Raw genomic sequence first — 18,565 nt, 5'->3', positions numbered from 1 at the left:
CTCTGCTGCGGCACGCCATGGCGCCTACCCGACCGGAGGGACCTTCTGTCCCAGCTGGGGGGTCGGATTTGGCATCCCGACCCCCGTCGCCTTCAACTCTGGGTCTGGCCACTGCAGGGCCCGACCCGTTAGTGTCAAGCTGTACTGAGCCCGTCAGGGCTACCATCTAGGGTTGCACGGTATACCGGTACCAGTATAGTACCGCGGTACTAGAGTTTTGAAAACGGTACTATACCAGCATTTAAAAACAAACGGTACTTTTATATATTTTTTCTATGCAAACGAATTGGTAAATTGGAGCCTGTCTCTTTAAGCACGGCAAGGTCCACGAGTGTGACGTAGTTGCAGAAGCAGAGCCGCCTCCCCCTCCCACTCGCATGCGGAGGAGAGAGAAACGAGAAGTCGCGTGTTATTAGACAGACAGAGCGGGTTGAAATAAAATTGAAATAAAAAGAGATGGCAGCTGCAGAAAAGCCCGTACTTTTGGACAAAATGGGGGCCCGAAGTATGGTGTGGAAATATTTCGGGTTCAAACCAAGCGATAAGGGCGAGCCGCTGAACCAGACGCACCGCAGTGCAAGCGCTGCTACAACGCGTGTCTCGCAAAAGGAGGCAACTCTTCAAACTTGTCCAAACATTTAAAGGACAACCACGCGGACTTGTTCCACGACTTCAGTCAAGAACGACAGCTGATAACTTTGTTCACCAGTTCACTGCTCTGTCATGTCAATGAAAGAAGTACAGAGCCTCTCCCAGCCCGCAGTAAACCTACAGTAGCCTATACAGAGAGTTAAAACATGTCCATGGTTAATAAATGCAATTTTTAAAATATATAAAAAAAAAAAAATTACATTCTTAAAATATTTAAATAAATTCCACACACTAGAATATAACTTTAATATATTTTTTATATTTTAATATTATTTAATGTTTCATATATATTATAAACCATTAAGGCAATGAATTATATTAATTAATATTATATATTAAAACACACTTTTGTAAAACATTCCACTAACCTACAATATCTCATCCTATCCTAGAGGACTGTCTCAGAAAATTAGAATATTGTGATAAAGTTCTTTATTTTCTGTAATGCAATTAAAAAAACAAAAAAGTCATCCATTCTGGATTCATTACAAATAAACTGAAATATTGCAAGTCTTTTATTATTTTAATATTGCTGATTATGGTTTACAGTTTAAGATTAAGATTCCCAGAATATTCAACATTTTTGAGATAGGATATTTGAGTTTTCTTAAGCTGTAAGTCATGATCAGCAATATTAAAATAATAAAAGGCTTGCAATATTTCAGTTGATTTGTAATGAATCCAGAATGTATGACATTTTTGTTTTTGTAATTGCATTACAGAAAATCACAATATTCTAATTTTCTGAGACAGTCCTGTAGATGATAGAATGATCCTCAATTTATTTTTCTAGTTATGCCCATGTAATGTTTCATGTGGCCTATAGTTTCAAAACACAAACCTTTTGAACAATGAGAACAAGTAAAATAAAGCAATGGCATTCAAATTAAAATGACCATGTTAATTAAAATACTGTACCCCCTCCCTCCCCCAATTACAGAAGTCCAGTGCTCCTGGCTCAGAGAGGGTGACACCACCCACTCAGAAGCAGGAGTTTTTGCTGCTACAGTATTTTATTTAACATCGTGACTTTAATTTGAATGGCATTGCTTTATTTTACTTGTTCACACTGTTCTAAAGGTTTGAAAATTTTAATATCCCATGCCAATTATTTATTTTATTTATTGTTGTGATTGTTCCCAAAGTCTGCTTTAAAATAAAGGAAAATATTGACATTGAGAGAGTTCCACCTTTTTACAAAAAGTATCGAAAAGTATCGAAAAGTATCGAAATACATATTGGTATCGGTATCGAAACAGAAATTTGGTATCGTGACAACCCTACTACCATCTTGAACGCTCGTGCGCCCTCCACCCGCCTCCAGTATGAGTGCAAGTGGAGGAGATTCTCTGCCTGGTGTGCAGACGGGGCAGAGGACCCTATGCTTTGCCCTGTGGCCACGATCCTGGAGTTCCTTCAGTCCCTCCTGGATGATGGCCGTGCTCAGTCCACCTTACGGGTGTACGTGGCGGCCATTTCATCACGACATGCCCTGGTCGAGAATGCCACCGTGGGGTGCCACCGGCTGGTTTCTCTCTTTCTTAGGGGGGCTCTGAGGCTGCGCCCCCCGAGGACCCCAAGGGCCCCGGTGTGGGACCTGTCTATGGTACTAGGTGCCCTCTCTTCTCCACCTTTTGAGCCCTTGGCCCAGGTGGACCTGAAGTGTCTCTCTATGAAGACGGCTTTTCTCCTCGCTATGACGTCAGCAAAGCGAGTCAGTGAGTTACATGCCCTGTCAGTCAGCGGGTACTGCCTGAGGTGGAACCCGGATGGCTCAGGGGTTACGTTGTGGCCGAACGTGGCGTTCCTGCCCAAGGTCCTGCCACGCGATCATGCTAATCGGCCTATCCAGCTTGCCCGGTTCGACCCCGAGCCTGCGGGGGGTGGGCCAAGCCCTTTGTGCCCCGTACGGGCCCTTACTGCTTATGTTGCTGCCACCGCGCCTGTGCGACGGTCAGAGCAGCTTTTTATCTGTCATGGTGGCCCTAACAGGGGGCGCGCTATTTCTAGACAGCGCCTGTCCCACTGGGTGGTGGACACCATCGAGCACGCCTACAGGGCCAGTGGCCGCCCCTTACCAGTGGGGGTGAGGTGCCACTCAACCAGAAGCGTCGCAGCTTCTTGGGCTGCCCTGAAGGGGGTGCCTCTGGAGGACATCTGCGCAGCAGCTTCGTGGACGTCGCCGGACACGTTCTCCAGGTTTTACCGGATCAATGTCGCCACTCCCCAACCATTGGTTCTACTCCCGGGTCCTTCTGCCCCTGATCAGTGAGGTATGTGACCGGGATTCTATGTGACATTGTTGGTATTCGTCATCCAGTGCTTACAGCACCGCCTGGCGGTCAGTAGGGACGAAATAGAACGAAAGTTACGCCTGTAACTACGGTTCTATGAGTCCCGGATGACCGCCAGGCCTGCCGGTCACTCCGAATCCTCGTGCTCTCGCGAGAAGATTCTAGGAGTCGATCCCATGATGACGCCGGAAGATATACCCTTCCGGGGGTCATGCAGGGGTCACGGGTGACGTGACATTGTTGGTATTGTACTCGACATGCGCATGCGCGAGGGGAGATATCCAGTGCTTACAGCACCGCCTGGCGGTCATCCGGGACTCATAGAACCGTAGTTACAGGCGTAACTTTCGTTTTTGCTCTCCATCATGTTTCAGTACAATTGTCTCACAGAATAAGCACAATGGAAAACAGTGCAGAAAATATGATGGCAGCATAGCTTTCTTTGAGCTTTTCTGGTCAGGCACAGCCCTCTCACTCTGTAAAAAGTCTGGATTACGCCACCGTGTTGGTCAATGATCTTAACGAGGAACTAGTGAATCAACATCCGATGCAAAAGTTGCACACACACGACAGCCCCAACCTCCGGATCCGTGAGAAACCATACCAGTTATAAGCAGTACTCGAGTTGTAAAAAAAAATCAGGGGGGGTGGTGGATTTGATCATATGGGGACAGATAATTTGTGCTGATTACAAATAATATAATATATTACAAATAATAGCACTGACCAAAACACCTGCAGAAATACTGCAGGAATGACATAGCAGCAGTTAAATGCAGCCTTCTGTAAGCTTTAAATATCCACTGGGCTTACATCAAATACATCAAAACACAACAATAAAAAACACTTTTCTGAACTTATCAATATGCCTCTGTCCTTCACAGGATAAGTACAATGGATCACTGCAAAAACTCAAAATCTTAACAAGAATATTTGTCTTATTTCTAGTGTCTCATTTTAGTAAAAAAAAAATCTCATTACACTTAAAACAAGACTCATCACTGGAAAAAACAACAATTTTCACCTGTTTCAAGTAGATTTTCACTTGAAATAAGTAGAAAAATCTGCCAGTGGAACAAGATTTTTTTGCTTGTAATGAGAAGATAAATCTTGTCCCACTGGCAGATTTTCCTACTTATTTTAAGTGAAAATTTACTTGAAACAGGTGAAAATTGTCAAATAAGTTATTTTTCTGGTGTTCTGGAGTTTTTGGCTCAGGGGGGATGCCATCCCCCCTCATCCCACCTCATCCCCCCTCATCCCCCCTCAACTCCAGTACTGGTTATAAGCATAATGTACAGTACATGCCACCAAGTCCTGGATAATCAACATCTTCTTTTAGTCTGTTTTTTTAGGAAATGAGAAAGTCTAAAGTACCTACATGAGCACCAATCAAAACCACTATTGCTTGGCCAGATCCTGACTCGTGCTGGCAAATAATATAACAACTGAATGGTAGTAATAAGTTAATTCAAAGATAAAATAAGATCAATTGATTCCCCAAGTGTTCATGAGCATTCTTTTGTAATCAATAATAGTGCATGTTAGTGCAAAGTGTTACGGTGTGGCCATGAGCCATGTCAGCCCCAGTATACATTTTAATAATAGACTTTAAAGCAGATACAAGGAACTGAAAGAGTCCAGACTCTTGCACGGTGTAATATGATCAACTCCTCATTCATAGAACACAGTCTGGGTCTGGATCTTGTTTGTAAGCTGCTCCACTAACTTCATTTTAGTGGACATTTGTAGACCAGGAGACTCGGGATGACATCATGCAAATTTCTAAGTCATTCCAACATTTTTCTGTTGGTTTTTTGTTTTTCTTCTTAGACGTCTGGTAGTATTTTTCCTCTTATCGTGCAGCTGTACTGCTGTCTGGCTGATAATAGCCTCACAAATAATCTATAGTCTTTCTGTAAAGCTGTACCTTTTAAAAAAGAAGAAGAGTGAATCTTGAATAAGGGTTACAGAGCATTCTTGAATTTTAAATGGTAAATGAATTCAAACTGTTGAACACTTGCATACAAACTTACATAGTTAATGCTGTTCAGATTTTTTGACCGTGATTATGAAGATACATTTGTACAAAAGCACTTGTCTTCACAACTGTGAAGATCTTACGTGTTATTTGGATAGACTGCATCCATGCTGGCATCTTTCTGGGGTGGAGCAGAGTCACAAGATGACATCACACTTTCATCGTGACAGGAAAAAGTGAGCAACAACAGGAAATATTTCACATGTCTGTGTGTGTGTGTGTGCGCATGTATGTGTGTGTGCTAGTTCCAGCTGTTCGTCCATGGAAACTGGAGAAAAAGGATAAAAGCTAAAGTTTTTGTGCACCGTCAGCCCCGAGCATCGGCAGTATTACTGCCGAGTGTTTTGTTTTCTTTAATGAAAAGAATTTTAAACAGGAAACAAATTGTGAAAACAGTCACTGGCCTCACTAAACCACAGCTCAAGTCTTCCTGTTTCAACAGGAAATGATAGGAAGGAGAATAAGTAGTTCAGACAGAAATGGAAAGATTCGAGAGTAAAACACTAAACAGACTCTGTACGAGATTCACGTGTTTCGTGGGTTTGGTACCAGATAAACCAAGAAGCTCAACAGTTCCTAACTCACGAGTGATGGACCTCCTGTTGAGCTCTCATTTCATAAAACAGATTAAAGAAAAATGTTGAGAGGAAAATAAAAATAGGGGAATGTTGATATTCATTGAAGCAAATAGTAAATGTTGAATTATATGAATCAGCATTTGTTGAAGAATAATGTATGTTTTTGTTTTGACAGCACACCCAGTTTGTCCTAGATGCTGCCAGGGAGAAGAGGGACATGGAGCAGAGACATGCAGCAATCAAGAAGAAGGTAAGACACTCATGAAAACGCACACCTCTTTAGCAAAGAAAGTGGTTTAAAAAGATTTTTGACTCTTAATGCAGTTGCATTGTGAATAGGTTTATTTGTTTATTTATAGGATCCCCATTAGCTGATGTCAGGACATCAGCTATTCTTCCTGGGGTCCCCAATACAATTTTAAAAGAACATGGTCCACACATACACACATTTATCGCTGTTACGGATCACTGTAACACTGAGTCATCATATACACAAACAGCAAACTTTCTAAAATACATTATTGGTACAAAGAATAATCATACAGTCATTACAATACCACGAAGTATAACCCGCAAATAAATTCCTGTAATAAATTATAGCATGTGATATATTTGTTACTCATTGAATTTTATGTAAAAAGTCTTTTGCTACCTTTTTAAAACTGTATTTTATGTTGTATGATGTAATATTTTTGATGTTTTTAGGTAATGTGTTCCATCCTGTGATAGCTCTGTATAAAACAGTGTGTTTTAAAAAGTTTGTTCTTGGCTAAGGTGCCAGTAAATGATCATAACCATGATTGTCTGGTTGGATATTTATGGTTGGTTAGATATTTATTGACGTTTCTAGTGAACACTATCTGATCTGCCAAATATTGTGGTTTTTTACTGTTAATCAAATTCCTCATGAAAGTAAGGAGACTTAATTTTAATCTGTCTACAACCAACAGCCATGATAAATGCTGAGGCATTTTTAAGATATTTGCATGCAGTGAACAATTTAAAGCAATCCTAATAGGTTTGACTGCAACATTGCCTCCTCCTGTCATGCAGGAGCCGTTCTTAAATGGACACTTTCACAAAATGTTTGGATTAACTCACTTTGAAATCTACAGGATTTTGGACAGTGCTGCAATATTGTAATTTCAGCACCAGAAAGTGACCTGTATCTCTTTACCTTTTGCAGGACATGTCCTACGATGACTCCATCATGGATTTCAATGCTGATGCAGCTAATGGCATTGCAATGGAGGGCTACCTCTACAAGAGGGCCAGCAACGCCTTCAAGACTTGGAGCAGGTACACGTTTCACCGGAAAACCATTCAGCAACAATGGTTTAAATGACTAAATTACAGACTCGTGATCGTCCTTTCTCTACCTCAGACGTTGGTTTTCGATTCAGAAGAATCAGCTGGTGTATCAGAAAAAGTTCAAGGTAAAATTTCCAACATATACTGTAATTTCTTAAAGGTGCACAAGAAAGAGCTGTGTGGAAACATGGCATATATGCAGATGCATACGCCGTCTTCATTGCTCTTTTTCTTCTCCTTCCTGTGCACGTTTCTTGCAGGAGCAGCCCACAGTCGTGGTGGAGGACTTGCGTCTTTGCACAGTCAAGCCCAGCAGTGAAAATGACAGGCGGTTCTGCTTTGAAGTGGTGTCCCCTTCGAAGTGAGTATATGTGCACAGACAGCCTCATGCAGTCACTGCCTACGTGTGTTTGAGCCTCTTACGCGTGGATTGACGTAACGTGTGTGTGTGTGTGTGTGTGTGTGTGTGTGTGTGTGTGTGTGTGTGTGTGTGTGTGTGTGTGTGTGTGTGTGTGTGTGTGTGTGTGTGTGTGTGTGTGTGTGTGTGTGTGTGTGTGTGTGTGTGTGTGTGTGTGTGTGTGTGTGTGTGTGTGTGTGTGGTCAGATGCTGCTTGCTGCAGGCAGACTCTGAAAGGCTGCAGCAAGCATGGATCCGAGCCGTCCAAAACAGCATTGCCTCGGCCTTTCAAGAGCGCAGAGAGGACACACACAGCCCAGTGAGGACACACACACGTGCACGCTTTTATCTTCCCAATCTGTATTTTCAGGGGGAGTTCAATCCTCTGAAATTCAGAGGAAGTTCTGTGTGTGTGTGCGTTTCTTAATTCCTGTGTGTTTTCTCTTATCAGAGACAGCGCTGCAGCTCCATGTCGGCGAAAATTTTAGGGGGAGGAGGAAGTGGAGGGGGCATGGATCAAGAGAACGAGGGCTGCAAGGCGCTGGAGGAGGTCCAGGCGATCTCAGGGAACAAGCAATGCTGCGACTGTGGAGAGCCCGGTCCCGATTGGGCCTCCATCAACCTCGGCATCACGTTGTGCATCGTCTGCTCAGGAATACACAGGTAGACTTCTTTTGTGTCGAGTACATTCCCAACCCCTTCAGTCTACAATAAGATGTGCATAAGTTCTCACAACCAGTACTCAAGTTGAGGTGGGATGAGGGGGGATGGCATCCCCCCCTGAATTAAATACGGTCCAAATCATCCCCCCTGTAAAACTGCCATCCCCCCTTTCCATCCCTTATGTCATTTCATCAATGAATGTGGTATTTCCCCTCTGTGGGACTATTAAAGGATTATCTTATTACTGCTATTTCAACATTTAGAGTCATCACCAGATAAATAACTTATTTGACAATTTTCACCTGTTTCAAGTAAATTTTCACTTGAAATAAGTAGGAAAATCTGCCAGTGGGACAAGATTTATCTTCTTATTACAAGCAAAAAAATCTTGTTCCACTAGCAGATTTTTCTACTTATTTTAAGTGAAAATCTACTTGAAACAGGTGAAAATTGTTGTTTTTTCCAGTGATGAGTCTTGTTTTAAGTGTAATGAGATTTTCTTTTACTAAAATGAGACATTTTAACTAGAAATAAGACAAATATTCTTGTTAAGATTTTGAGTTTTTGCAGTGATCCATGTTACTTATCCTGTGAAGGACAGAGTCATATTGATAAGTTCAGAAAAGTGTTTTTTATTGTTGTGTTTTGATGTATTTGATGTAAGCCCAGTGGATATTTAAAGCTTACAGAAGGCTGCATTTAACTGCTGCTATGTCATTCCTGCAGTATTTCTGCAGGTGTTTTGGTCACTGCTATTATTTGTAATATATTATATTATTTGTAATCAGCACAAATTATCTGTCCACATATGATAAAATCCACCACCCCCCCTGATTTTTTTTTTACAACTCGAGTACTGCTCACAACTGATTAAAAAAAAAAAGTCCTCATACTCCAAAATGTCCTCACATTAAAAGTTTAACGTCCAATCGGGTCCCCACTAGGCTAGCTGAACATGTACTTACACACACTTGGCAGGAATCCTGCGGTTTAATGGTTTCCCTTTCTAACAGGAGCCTGGGAGTCCACTTTTCCAAAGTACGCTCTCTCACTCTCGACTCCTGGGAGCCAGAGCTCATTAAGGTAATTTAACCATTTAACGCCTGTAGCTACACAAAACCTCATTATGGCCTTTTCTATGTCAACAGAGTGTTCCTGTTAGACTAGTGATTATGTGAGGGGATTATTTAAAACCCTTTTTCCTTAACTAAACCCTTCCCAAAAGGCAATTAGCACTAAGACTAATTCATTTTGTCCTTTCTTTGCTTCTTTCTTTTCCTGAAGTTGATGTGTGAGTTGGGAAACACAGTAATCAACAGAATCTATGAAGCTCGGATTGATGAAATCACCATCAAGAAGCCCAACCCCTCCAGTCCAAGGTACAGAGGGTCAACATGATTCGGTGTAGGAGATTGCACACGCACGATGTTTAATCAGCAGATCACATGAAAGGCTTCTCAGACTGAAAACACATATGAGCTCTCGGTGGTCAGTGGAAACAAAACGACAACTTTTCACAGGAAAAAGAAGTCTCCTATCACAGGAAGAGAGCAACCAGCCCTGCAAGCCTTTGATCGTAGTTTCTCTGGCATTTCAGTACCTACCAGAGTTCTACAGAGAGCTACCGGGTCACTGTTTTCAGTGGTGTGCCCTCAAACTGATAAACTTCAACTCCAGTATTGTGAAAATACAATTTAAGCAGCAGAGCTGAGACAACGAAACCACCCATGCTAACCACAAAAACTCTTCCAAATGCCATATCTAGAATGAGCAAAACATGCACTAAAGATGCAAATTAGCCACTGGCTCTAATCTAGCATATTTACATGAACATGTTTTTATTAATATGTACTGTCCCTGGTTCTTTTCCTTTAAAAATAAAATACAAATACAATACAAATGTATAGGAAGCACAATGGATGCTGCTGAAATTGATCTGCTGCATAGTAAACTTGTGTTGCTAGATCTGCAAAGAGGATTTTAGACACCAGTATGTCTGCTGACAACCTAATAGGTTCATCTTTACCAGTTGCATTGTGGGAAATGTAGTATCCAGCATTTTTGGAGTTTGCTCCATACGAGTGCATAACACTAAACACTATACTAGCTTATCTGAAATGTTTCTGAAATGAGGAAAAGGAATAACTAAACGTACAAGACTGTCTCAGAAAATTAGAATATTGTGATAAAGTTCTTTATTTTCTGTAATGCAATTTAAAAAAAACTAAAATATCATACATTCTGGATTCATTACAAATCAACTGAAATATTGCAAGCAATATTGCAATTATTCTAATTTTGCTGATTATGGTGCACAGTTTAATATTAAGATTCCCAGAATATTCTAATTTTTTGAGATAGGATATTTGAGTTTTTTTAAGCTGTAAGCCATGATCAGCAATATTAAAATAATAAAAGGCTTGCAATATTTCAGTTGATTTGTAACGAATCCAGAATGTATGACATTTTTGCATTACAGAAAATAAAGAACTTTATTACAATATTCTAATTTTCTTAGACAGTCGTGTATATTCAAATGAAAAATAATGAATGCATGAAGGATTATTCTTATTGACTGATTTCACGTGTACTAGTTTTCAATCATTGTCTTCTATATGTGTGTGCTGGATGAATTGAAATAGTAGTAACAAAGGCATTCATTTGAAGCATTCACTTCCATCTTCAAATTGTGCAGACATGCTGTTGTGCCTTGTTGAGCTCAAGCGTCAGATGTGGTTTTCTTCTTTCATGCACAAGGTCACTCTTTGTGCAGCAGCTAAAATACTTGAGATGAGCACACTCTCTTCTACACATCTGCTAGAATATGGATGGCTGAAGGTGATTCTGCCTGTTCATGCAGCTCTGATTCACTCCAGCTCCTTGATAAAACAGGGTTGAGACTATAGATGGTTCAGCAGGTCTGTTATAAAAATGCAACCTCTGTTAAAATTTGCAGCTAACAAAAGATGTTTATCTGCAAATGACATTTTCTTTTCGACTCATCCTTTAACTTCCTCATCTTTCTTGTGCGATGCGTCACAGGAGACAGGAAGTGCCACAGCTATATGACACAGATGCAGTTGTTTCCGGAGACTTTCTGTGAGCCTGCGTGCTTTGCACAGAAAAATAAATCCTTATCTGACAAACACAGATTTTATTTTACAGTGGTTAAGAATCATAAATTTGTAATGCAACAGATTATTATCAAATAGGGGACTTTGAGAGATAAAACAAAGTTTCCTGCATCCTGAAAGCACTCGTTAGAATGATGCACATAAAAGTCAAAAAGGGATGAACACAAGCGTTCACAAGGCCTCTTCTTTTTCTTTATTGTATACAGGACTGTCTTTTGGAGTTTGCTCCATACAAGTGCATAACACTACACACTACAGGACTGTCTCAGACAATTAGAATATTGTGATAAAGTTCTTTATTTTCTGTGATACAATTTAAAAAAAAAAACTAAAATGTCATATATTCTGGATTAATTACAAATCAACTGAAATATTGCAAGCCTTTTATTATTTTAATATTGCTGATTATGGTTTACAGTTTAAGATTACGATTCCCAGAATATTCTAATATTTTGAGATAGGATATTTGAGTTTTCTTAAGCTGTAAGCCATGATCAGCAATATTAAAATAATAAAAGGCTTGCAATATTTCAGTTGATTTGTAATGAATCCAGAATGTATGACATTTTTGTTTTTGTAATTGCATTACAGAAAATCACAATATTCTAATTTTCTGAGACAGTCCTGTATACTGAAATGTGCATGTCCCTACATCTTTCTGTTTCTCTGGCTCTCAGAGGAGACAAGGAGTCATGGATTCGGTCAAAATATGTCGAGAAGAAGTTCATCCAAAAGCTGCCTGAAACGGGCAGGAATCCTCCCCTGAGGCGGTCCAGCGCCCGGAGGAACCGAGCCACCACGCAGGACCGGACCGTGGTGCGGCCGCCTCTCAAACCCAAACCCAATCGAGCCACGTTGCCTCGGGTCACAGGTAAACTCACCCTGGGGGAGAAAAACTTCACAATGGATTAGGCCCGTGAAAAAAAATTGATTTCCCAATTCTAAATCGATTCTCATATTAATTCCTAAAAATCGATTCATACATCTAAAGATCAATTTTTTTTTTTTAAATTTATTTTATTTATTTATTTTTATTATTAAAAAAAATAAAAAATTAATACATTTTATTTATTTCTGTATTTTTTTTTTCATCATTACATTACAACTTTTGGATATTTTTTTGTTTATCCCCAAAAAAGGAATGTTTTGTTGGACATGAGAATAACTGGTGCCATGTTTTTGCCTTTAAATATGTTTAAAGGTATGAAAACATTAAAGTGTTAGGTTATAATTGCATACATTGTCTATATTTCATTACTTTATTTACTGTCTTGGGGTTACATTTGCAAAAAATGCTAAAAACCAAATGCTCAAAAATTAAAAACCAAAATAGACCGAAAATGGAACAAATAAAAACGGAATGTGGGAAAAAATAAAACCGATTTCATCCGTCTCTGTTTCCTCCCTGGATCTGTTTGGTAATTCTGCCCCATGATGTTTCTGAAAGCAGTTCTATCAGCATTCTGGGAGCTGATTGGTCCTTACAGCATCATTAGCTGCAATACTTGCTGTTTAATCTCAATATAATACTAGTAGTAATATTTTGCACAACTACAGTCATATAATTCATACAACAGCTCAAAAAACAGTTTTAATAACACTAACCCAAATCAATATCAGAATCAAATCGGATTCTTGACATTTGAATCGATCCCCAGCCCTAGAATGGTTGTGCTTCAGCCTTATCTACTTGGTTGACCCTGCTGGTTTTAACCAAATAGCAGCAAACAATCACAACAATTGGTGATCCAGCACAAGTTGATAATCTCACTGACCTTTCCACTGAATTTGTTGTGTGTTTTGTGGCAATCAGCAGAGTAAACCAGTTCTAGTGACTCCCTATCTCTCTCCTCAGGGCTGAGCCCCAGTGACATACAGACCAACAATACCAGCTTTTACAAAGGTGAGATGGCACACGTTAACCCACACAGGTGCATCATCTGGCTTGATCAAAACAATCAAAACCATTGAAACAAATCTCTTCAGTCGTTATCAAAACGATGAACTAATCAAACAGAATGCATGAACCCTCTTCCCCCCCCTTCAGATGTAGAAGAGGATGAGGAGGATCTGAGCGGCCTTCATCCCGGGGCGCTGCTGTACCGCTCTGCAGCCTTGCAGAACTTCCCCGTCATGGCCGACGCTCTGGCCCACGGGGCCGACGTCAACTGGGTTAACTTGGCCGAGGAGTCGAGCACCCCGCTCATACAGGCCGTCTCAGTGGTGAGGAGGGCTCGGTTCACTCCCAGGGGTCCTGGTGACCTACGAAGCCTCTCTGTTACACCACCCTCTGGTCAAATGCACTAAAATAACACTCAAATATCTCAACCTCTTGGGATAAATGCAGCATTTTTATTTTCAGAAGTACCGTTTATTTTCCGCACTATAAGGCGCACCTAAAAGCCTTTAATTTTCTCAAAAACCGGCAGTGCACCTTATAATGCAGTGCGCCTTATATATGATCATTACGGTCATTTCTGTTACTGTAGTCAGGGGGATTGTGGGTAATGTAGTTGGTGCTAAAAACGTCAGGAATCGTCACAGACGTTCAAGACAACAGCAGCGACGCTGACTCACATAATGGCGACTTTGACGAGACGGAGCAAAGCTGGTTTTTATTTTGTTAATAAAGTTTGACATACGGTACTTTTCTTCTTGTTTTTTTTTTTGCATTTGCTGTAGGATTTTGTAGCATTTCCTGTAGCGCAGCTCCATCAGGTAGATACGTAACTCAACCCCAGCCACTATAGTACGGTATTTTAACATAGATTTGGTGAGCCTTATAATGCGGTGCGCCTTATAGTGCAGAAAATACGGTAAGCCGGGAATAACAAAGCTCCATGTAGCACGTCGTAATGGTCAGCAGAAATATTTTTTCTTCTGATAACCTGTTCAGATGATGCGATAAAATACAAATGAACGCAGCGGCTGCTTTCTCCTTTAACCAGAACGCCCTGGCGGCTTGTGAGTTCCTGCTGCAGAACGGAGCCAACGTCAACCAGGCCGACAGCAACGGCAGGGGCCCGCTGCACCACGCCACCATCCTGGGGCACACAGGGTAGGGCAAACCCGCTCACGCACACACCACCTGTAACACACTATAACTTTACAATAAGGAAATCCAATGAAGCTCTTAAACAGATAATCATGGTGACTAATTTGTAGAGAGAAGGCTAAGTTATGAGTCCCGGATTAATTCAGCGGTGGAACAGTTGATCCTTTGCTGATTTAATATGATACATATGCTAAACCTTTTGAATTGTGCTTAAATAATTGAGCACAAATGTGAAGAAAATACTTTTGAATACAATTTACTGAAATAAAAGCCAAATGTAAACAAGATAAACCGACACAGCAGTGTGAGAGGGCACTAGAACCACTACAGGAGAACAAACGAGTAATCAGGCCACTCCCTAAACACGCCCACTATCAGAACACACACATGCACGCCTCCCTTGGACAGGCTGATCAATGAACACATGCAGCACCGTCAGCAGCCGTGGAGCGGTAGCCTAGTGATTACAGGGGGGGCTGGTTCAAGTCCTCGGGTTGGCAACTGAGGTGAACCACTATGGGCCCTTGAGTTTAGTTTAGTTTAGTTTAGTTTTATTTAGCACATACAATAAAAATAACATCACACAAATTAGGGCTGGGCGATATATCGAGATTTTAATATATATCGATATATTGTCAAAAGCGATATGGTACGAGACAATATCGTTTATATCGATTTAAAAAAAAAATATATATATATATTTTTTTTTTTAGGATTTTGATATAGCTTATTTTGTGACAAATTGACTTGAGATTTGCACAAATGTTTAGTTATTTGCACAACTGTCAACCTCAGTGGAAAAGTCTGCCTGTTACTGTCTACATTGTATTAATTGCACAGTGTATTTTAATTTAATTGTTATGCAGGAAAGGGATATTTGTTTTATTTTATTCAAGAAGCATTTTTATTCTATATATGCAGGCAGTTTATTTTATTTCATTTGTTTTATACATGTTGATATTGTGCAGACCTCTGTTAATAAAGGAACCTGTGTGACATTTGGCACGAGGCTTTGTATTAAAACCGACTGTTTTTTTAAGGGTTTGCCTCAGAAAAAAATTATGCTAACAGAGATGCTATGCTATAATACTTTGGGGGAAACCCCAATTAAGGCACAGAAAAAATATCGATATGTATAGAGTATCGCCATTCAGCTAGAGATATGACTTTTGGTCCATATCGCCCAGCCCTAACACAAATAAGTGCAGTTAAAAGAAACTGTGCAGGGAGCAGCGAGCAAGCCAGTAGGTATGAGGAGCCCCCACCTAATAACATTTAACAATAAAGTTATGAGGATACAAAATCATAAAATAAAAAAAATAATACATCATAAAAATTGTATGCAGAACATGAATGAAAATAAAAAATTACTCTTGACCTAATGACATGATCATGAAAATATTAATATTATGCCGAACAAGTGGCAACACAGAATATGAAGTACAAAAGAAACATTAACAGTGGGAAAAGCAAGAGCTTTCTTGACTACACTGTTGAATTAAATGTTCTCTTGAGCGACTTTTGAAGATGGATAGGGACCTACAATTGTTTGCAATCTGGTACCAACTATTCCAGACTTTGACACCTCTATAACTAAACAAAAATGGTCTTCTAGATTCCAGACGTTTAGGCGGATGTAGGGCGAGGGCCTGCCGTGTTGAGTAAGAATGAAATTGAGAGTTTGTAGCAAAGTATGTTCTAAAGTGCTCAGAAACATTTCCTTCTGAGGAAAATATCTTGTAAGGAAAAATGCATATTTGCATATAACTAGTAAGAAGGCAAGAGCAAGACTCATAGCCCTATAACTGCCCCCGGGTACCTTAAAAACTGCTCAGAGTACAACTAGTGACGGGTTAAAGCAGAATTTGTTTTGTGAGATATATACTGGTACTTTAAATAAAGGTGATTATCATTATCAGCAGTGTCTGCATGAACCATTCCACTGGTGCCAGTTTCAGGATCAAAACCAGGATTAAGAATTCCCCCATAATCTTGTTATTATTATTATTATTATTTCTGCCTAATTAAATAAAGAAAAACAGTTTGATTGAAATTTAAAAACTGATGGAGTTTGAGGTGCAGGTTTACCACAGCATCAATCAAACTAATACAGGTATACTCTCTAATACACCCCTACTGGTCTGCCTGCTTCCCCAGGTTGGTTTGTCTCTTCCTGAAGCGAGGAGCTGACTACAACGCCCGAGACAAGAACAGCAAAGATCCCATAACCATCGCCGTGGACACCGCCAACGCCGACATCGTTACTTTGTAAGGCAACGGAAGGGAAGCATGTGAATATGGGCTCAAAATAATGCCATAAATATTTTGTATCTGTAAATAAACTTTGTACTTGTAGAAATATTTTGTGCGTGTGCAAAAAATATTTGTACTTGCAAAAAATATTTGTACTTGTAGAAATAGTTTGTGCGTGTGCAAAAAATATTTGTACTTGCAAAAAATATTTGTATTTGTAGAAATATTTTGTGCGTGTTCAAAAAATATTTGTACTTGTAGTACAAAGCTAACGTAAAACGTACATTTCTTTGTAGAAAAGCGCTTTATGAGAATAAGTCAATTTACTTGTATTAGTTTGCAGCGCAGTCTTGCCACATCCAATATGGCGGCGACGTCAGTAGGCGATGCAATGTGCTGATTGGCTCGCCAGAAACGCTTTGAAACCCGTGCCAAAGATCGCTGATTGGCTCTTATTATTGGCACGTCAAAACACTGCCAACTCGTAGTTGTAAAAAAAGTTTGTAGCTTTTGAAAAAAAGTTTGTAGCTTTTGTAAAAAAGTTTGTAGATTTGTAAAAAGTTTGTAGCTTTTGTAAAAAAGTTTTGTAGCCTTGTATCTACAAGTACAAATATTTTTTTCACACGCACAAAATATTTCTACAAATACAAATATTTTTTGCAAGTACAAATATTTTTTGCACACGCACAAAATATTTCTACAAGTACAAAGTTTATTTACAGATACAAAATATTTATGGCATTAATTTGAGCCCATATGTGAACCAGCGAAGGATGGCGACGGTCGACTGACCGGTCTTGTTTTCTCTCTTTCAGGCTGCGGATTGCCAAAATGAACAAGGAGATGCGGGAGATGGACGGAGCGTTCGGCCAACCAGGTTATTCAGAGGGCCAGGGGTCAGGGGGGGTGCCGGGGGGGGCGGGGGGCGGCCTGGCCCACACCAGGAAGAGCCTGCAGGCCTTAAAGAACCATATAAGTGGCTGGGCTATGGGGGGGATGAATGACTAGACTGAATAACCGTCAGCTAGAACAGAGGGTACGATGAGTAAAGAGGAAATTACAGAAACACATTTACTAATGCCTGGTGAGGAAGAATAAAGAAATCAAAAGTATATGCAAAGGAAGTTCCCATGCACTTTGAATTCTTACATATTCATTGTCCTGCACTTTGGAAACTATGTGCACATTCTCTGTTAATACGGAGCAGTTTAATGCTGTTGTTCACTATAATACTTTATAACGGGCCTATATAATGGGCCTTTGTCAGGCTAATGTATTTTAAGTATTTTTATATGCAGTATGTACAGTTTTTTGATAGTTTTCTTATTGTAACTATTAAGCTAAATGTAGTCTGGGTTTGGTTCTCAAGAAAAAATGATCTCACTGTTCTGTGAACAGTGAGCTCACACGTTTGTTGATGTGTTTTATTTATGAGAGAGAGTTTCACGCTGGCAGAAAAAGGTCCAGATCTCTCTGCTGTAGCTCTCGATCTTAAGGTCAGCAGGAGGTTTTGTTTGCATTTTTTCCATTCGGCTCCTTTTCAAGCTGCAAAGTCCGTTCTTTCATGACTCATGCTCTCCAGCTGATGTTAAGCTGCTTCCCTGACGGGGGAAGGCGTGCAGTATTTTCAGTCGTGAAGGAATGGGAGATATGATGTTTGTCTGCTTGACAGAACTGCTGGCCAGTATTTCATGTGCTGTGCTTTTTTCATTGTCTGTCTTCGTTTGTGTGCACTGGTGTGTCTTTGCCATCTGCGCGCTGAGATGTCCATCTGGTCTCAACTGCTTGTGCAGTGTGCCACCTACAGCAAATTAAGAGGTAAAGTGCATGTGCATGCCATGGTGTGTGTTTACTGTTCTGTTGCATGTGTCATGCTTACAGGCTACAACTGTTAAAAGTTTTTTTTGGGGAAATATTTGGTGCAGTTTAATTAATTCCATTAAAATTGGACAATTATGATACATTTTCTCCAAAAGCCGTAGAATAGAAAATTTGCTCAAAGGGACGGCAAACTGACAAGCATTTAGACCAGGGGTGTCAAACTCATTTTGCTTGGCGGGCCGGATTTGACCAATTTCTTTCTTGCACGCTCAAAATAACAAAAACGGTGCGGAAAATCTTTTCTCTAATTCTTTTCTTTTTACTATTATTATCTAATCCTAATCTAATCAGTTTAGTTAATTTTAAA

General features: G+C 40.1%; 1 protein-coding gene across 1 annotated transcript in view; it reads left to right on the top strand.

Moving 5' to 3' along the window:
• acap1 (ArfGAP with coiled-coil, ankyrin repeat and PH domains 1) overlaps positions 1-18,565 on the top strand; it is a 54,613-nt gene that overhangs the window by 34,837 nt on the left and 1,211 nt on the right. The window contains exons 9-22 of the mRNA XM_061709539.1: positions 5,740-5,814; positions 6,751-6,863; positions 6,949-7,000; positions 7,136-7,236; positions 7,480-7,591; positions 7,724-7,935; positions 8,949-9,018; positions 9,220-9,314; positions 11,747-11,940; positions 12,925-12,972; positions 13,117-13,292; positions 14,018-14,127; positions 16,282-16,392; positions 17,193-17,254. Coding sequence (XP_061565523.1) covers positions 5,740-5,814; positions 6,751-6,863; positions 6,949-7,000; positions 7,136-7,236; positions 7,480-7,591; positions 7,724-7,935; positions 8,949-9,018; positions 9,220-9,314; positions 11,747-11,940; positions 12,925-12,972; positions 13,117-13,292; positions 14,018-14,127; positions 16,282-16,392; positions 17,193-17,254 — 1,531 coding nt within the window. The remainder of the gene's footprint in view (positions 1-5,739; positions 5,815-6,750; positions 6,864-6,948; positions 7,001-7,135; positions 7,237-7,479; positions 7,592-7,723; positions 7,936-8,948; positions 9,019-9,219; positions 9,315-11,746; positions 11,941-12,924; positions 12,973-13,116; positions 13,293-14,017; positions 14,128-16,281; positions 16,393-17,192; positions 17,255-18,565) is intronic.

This window comes from Cololabis saira, chromosome 20, assembly GCF_033807715.1.
Source record: "Cololabis saira isolate AMF1-May2022 chromosome 20, fColSai1.1, whole genome shotgun sequence".
Lineage (NCBI taxonomy): Eukaryota > Metazoa > Chordata > Actinopteri > Beloniformes > Belonidae > Cololabis > Cololabis saira.
This window is presented reverse-complemented; position numbering and strand designations above follow the sequence as displayed.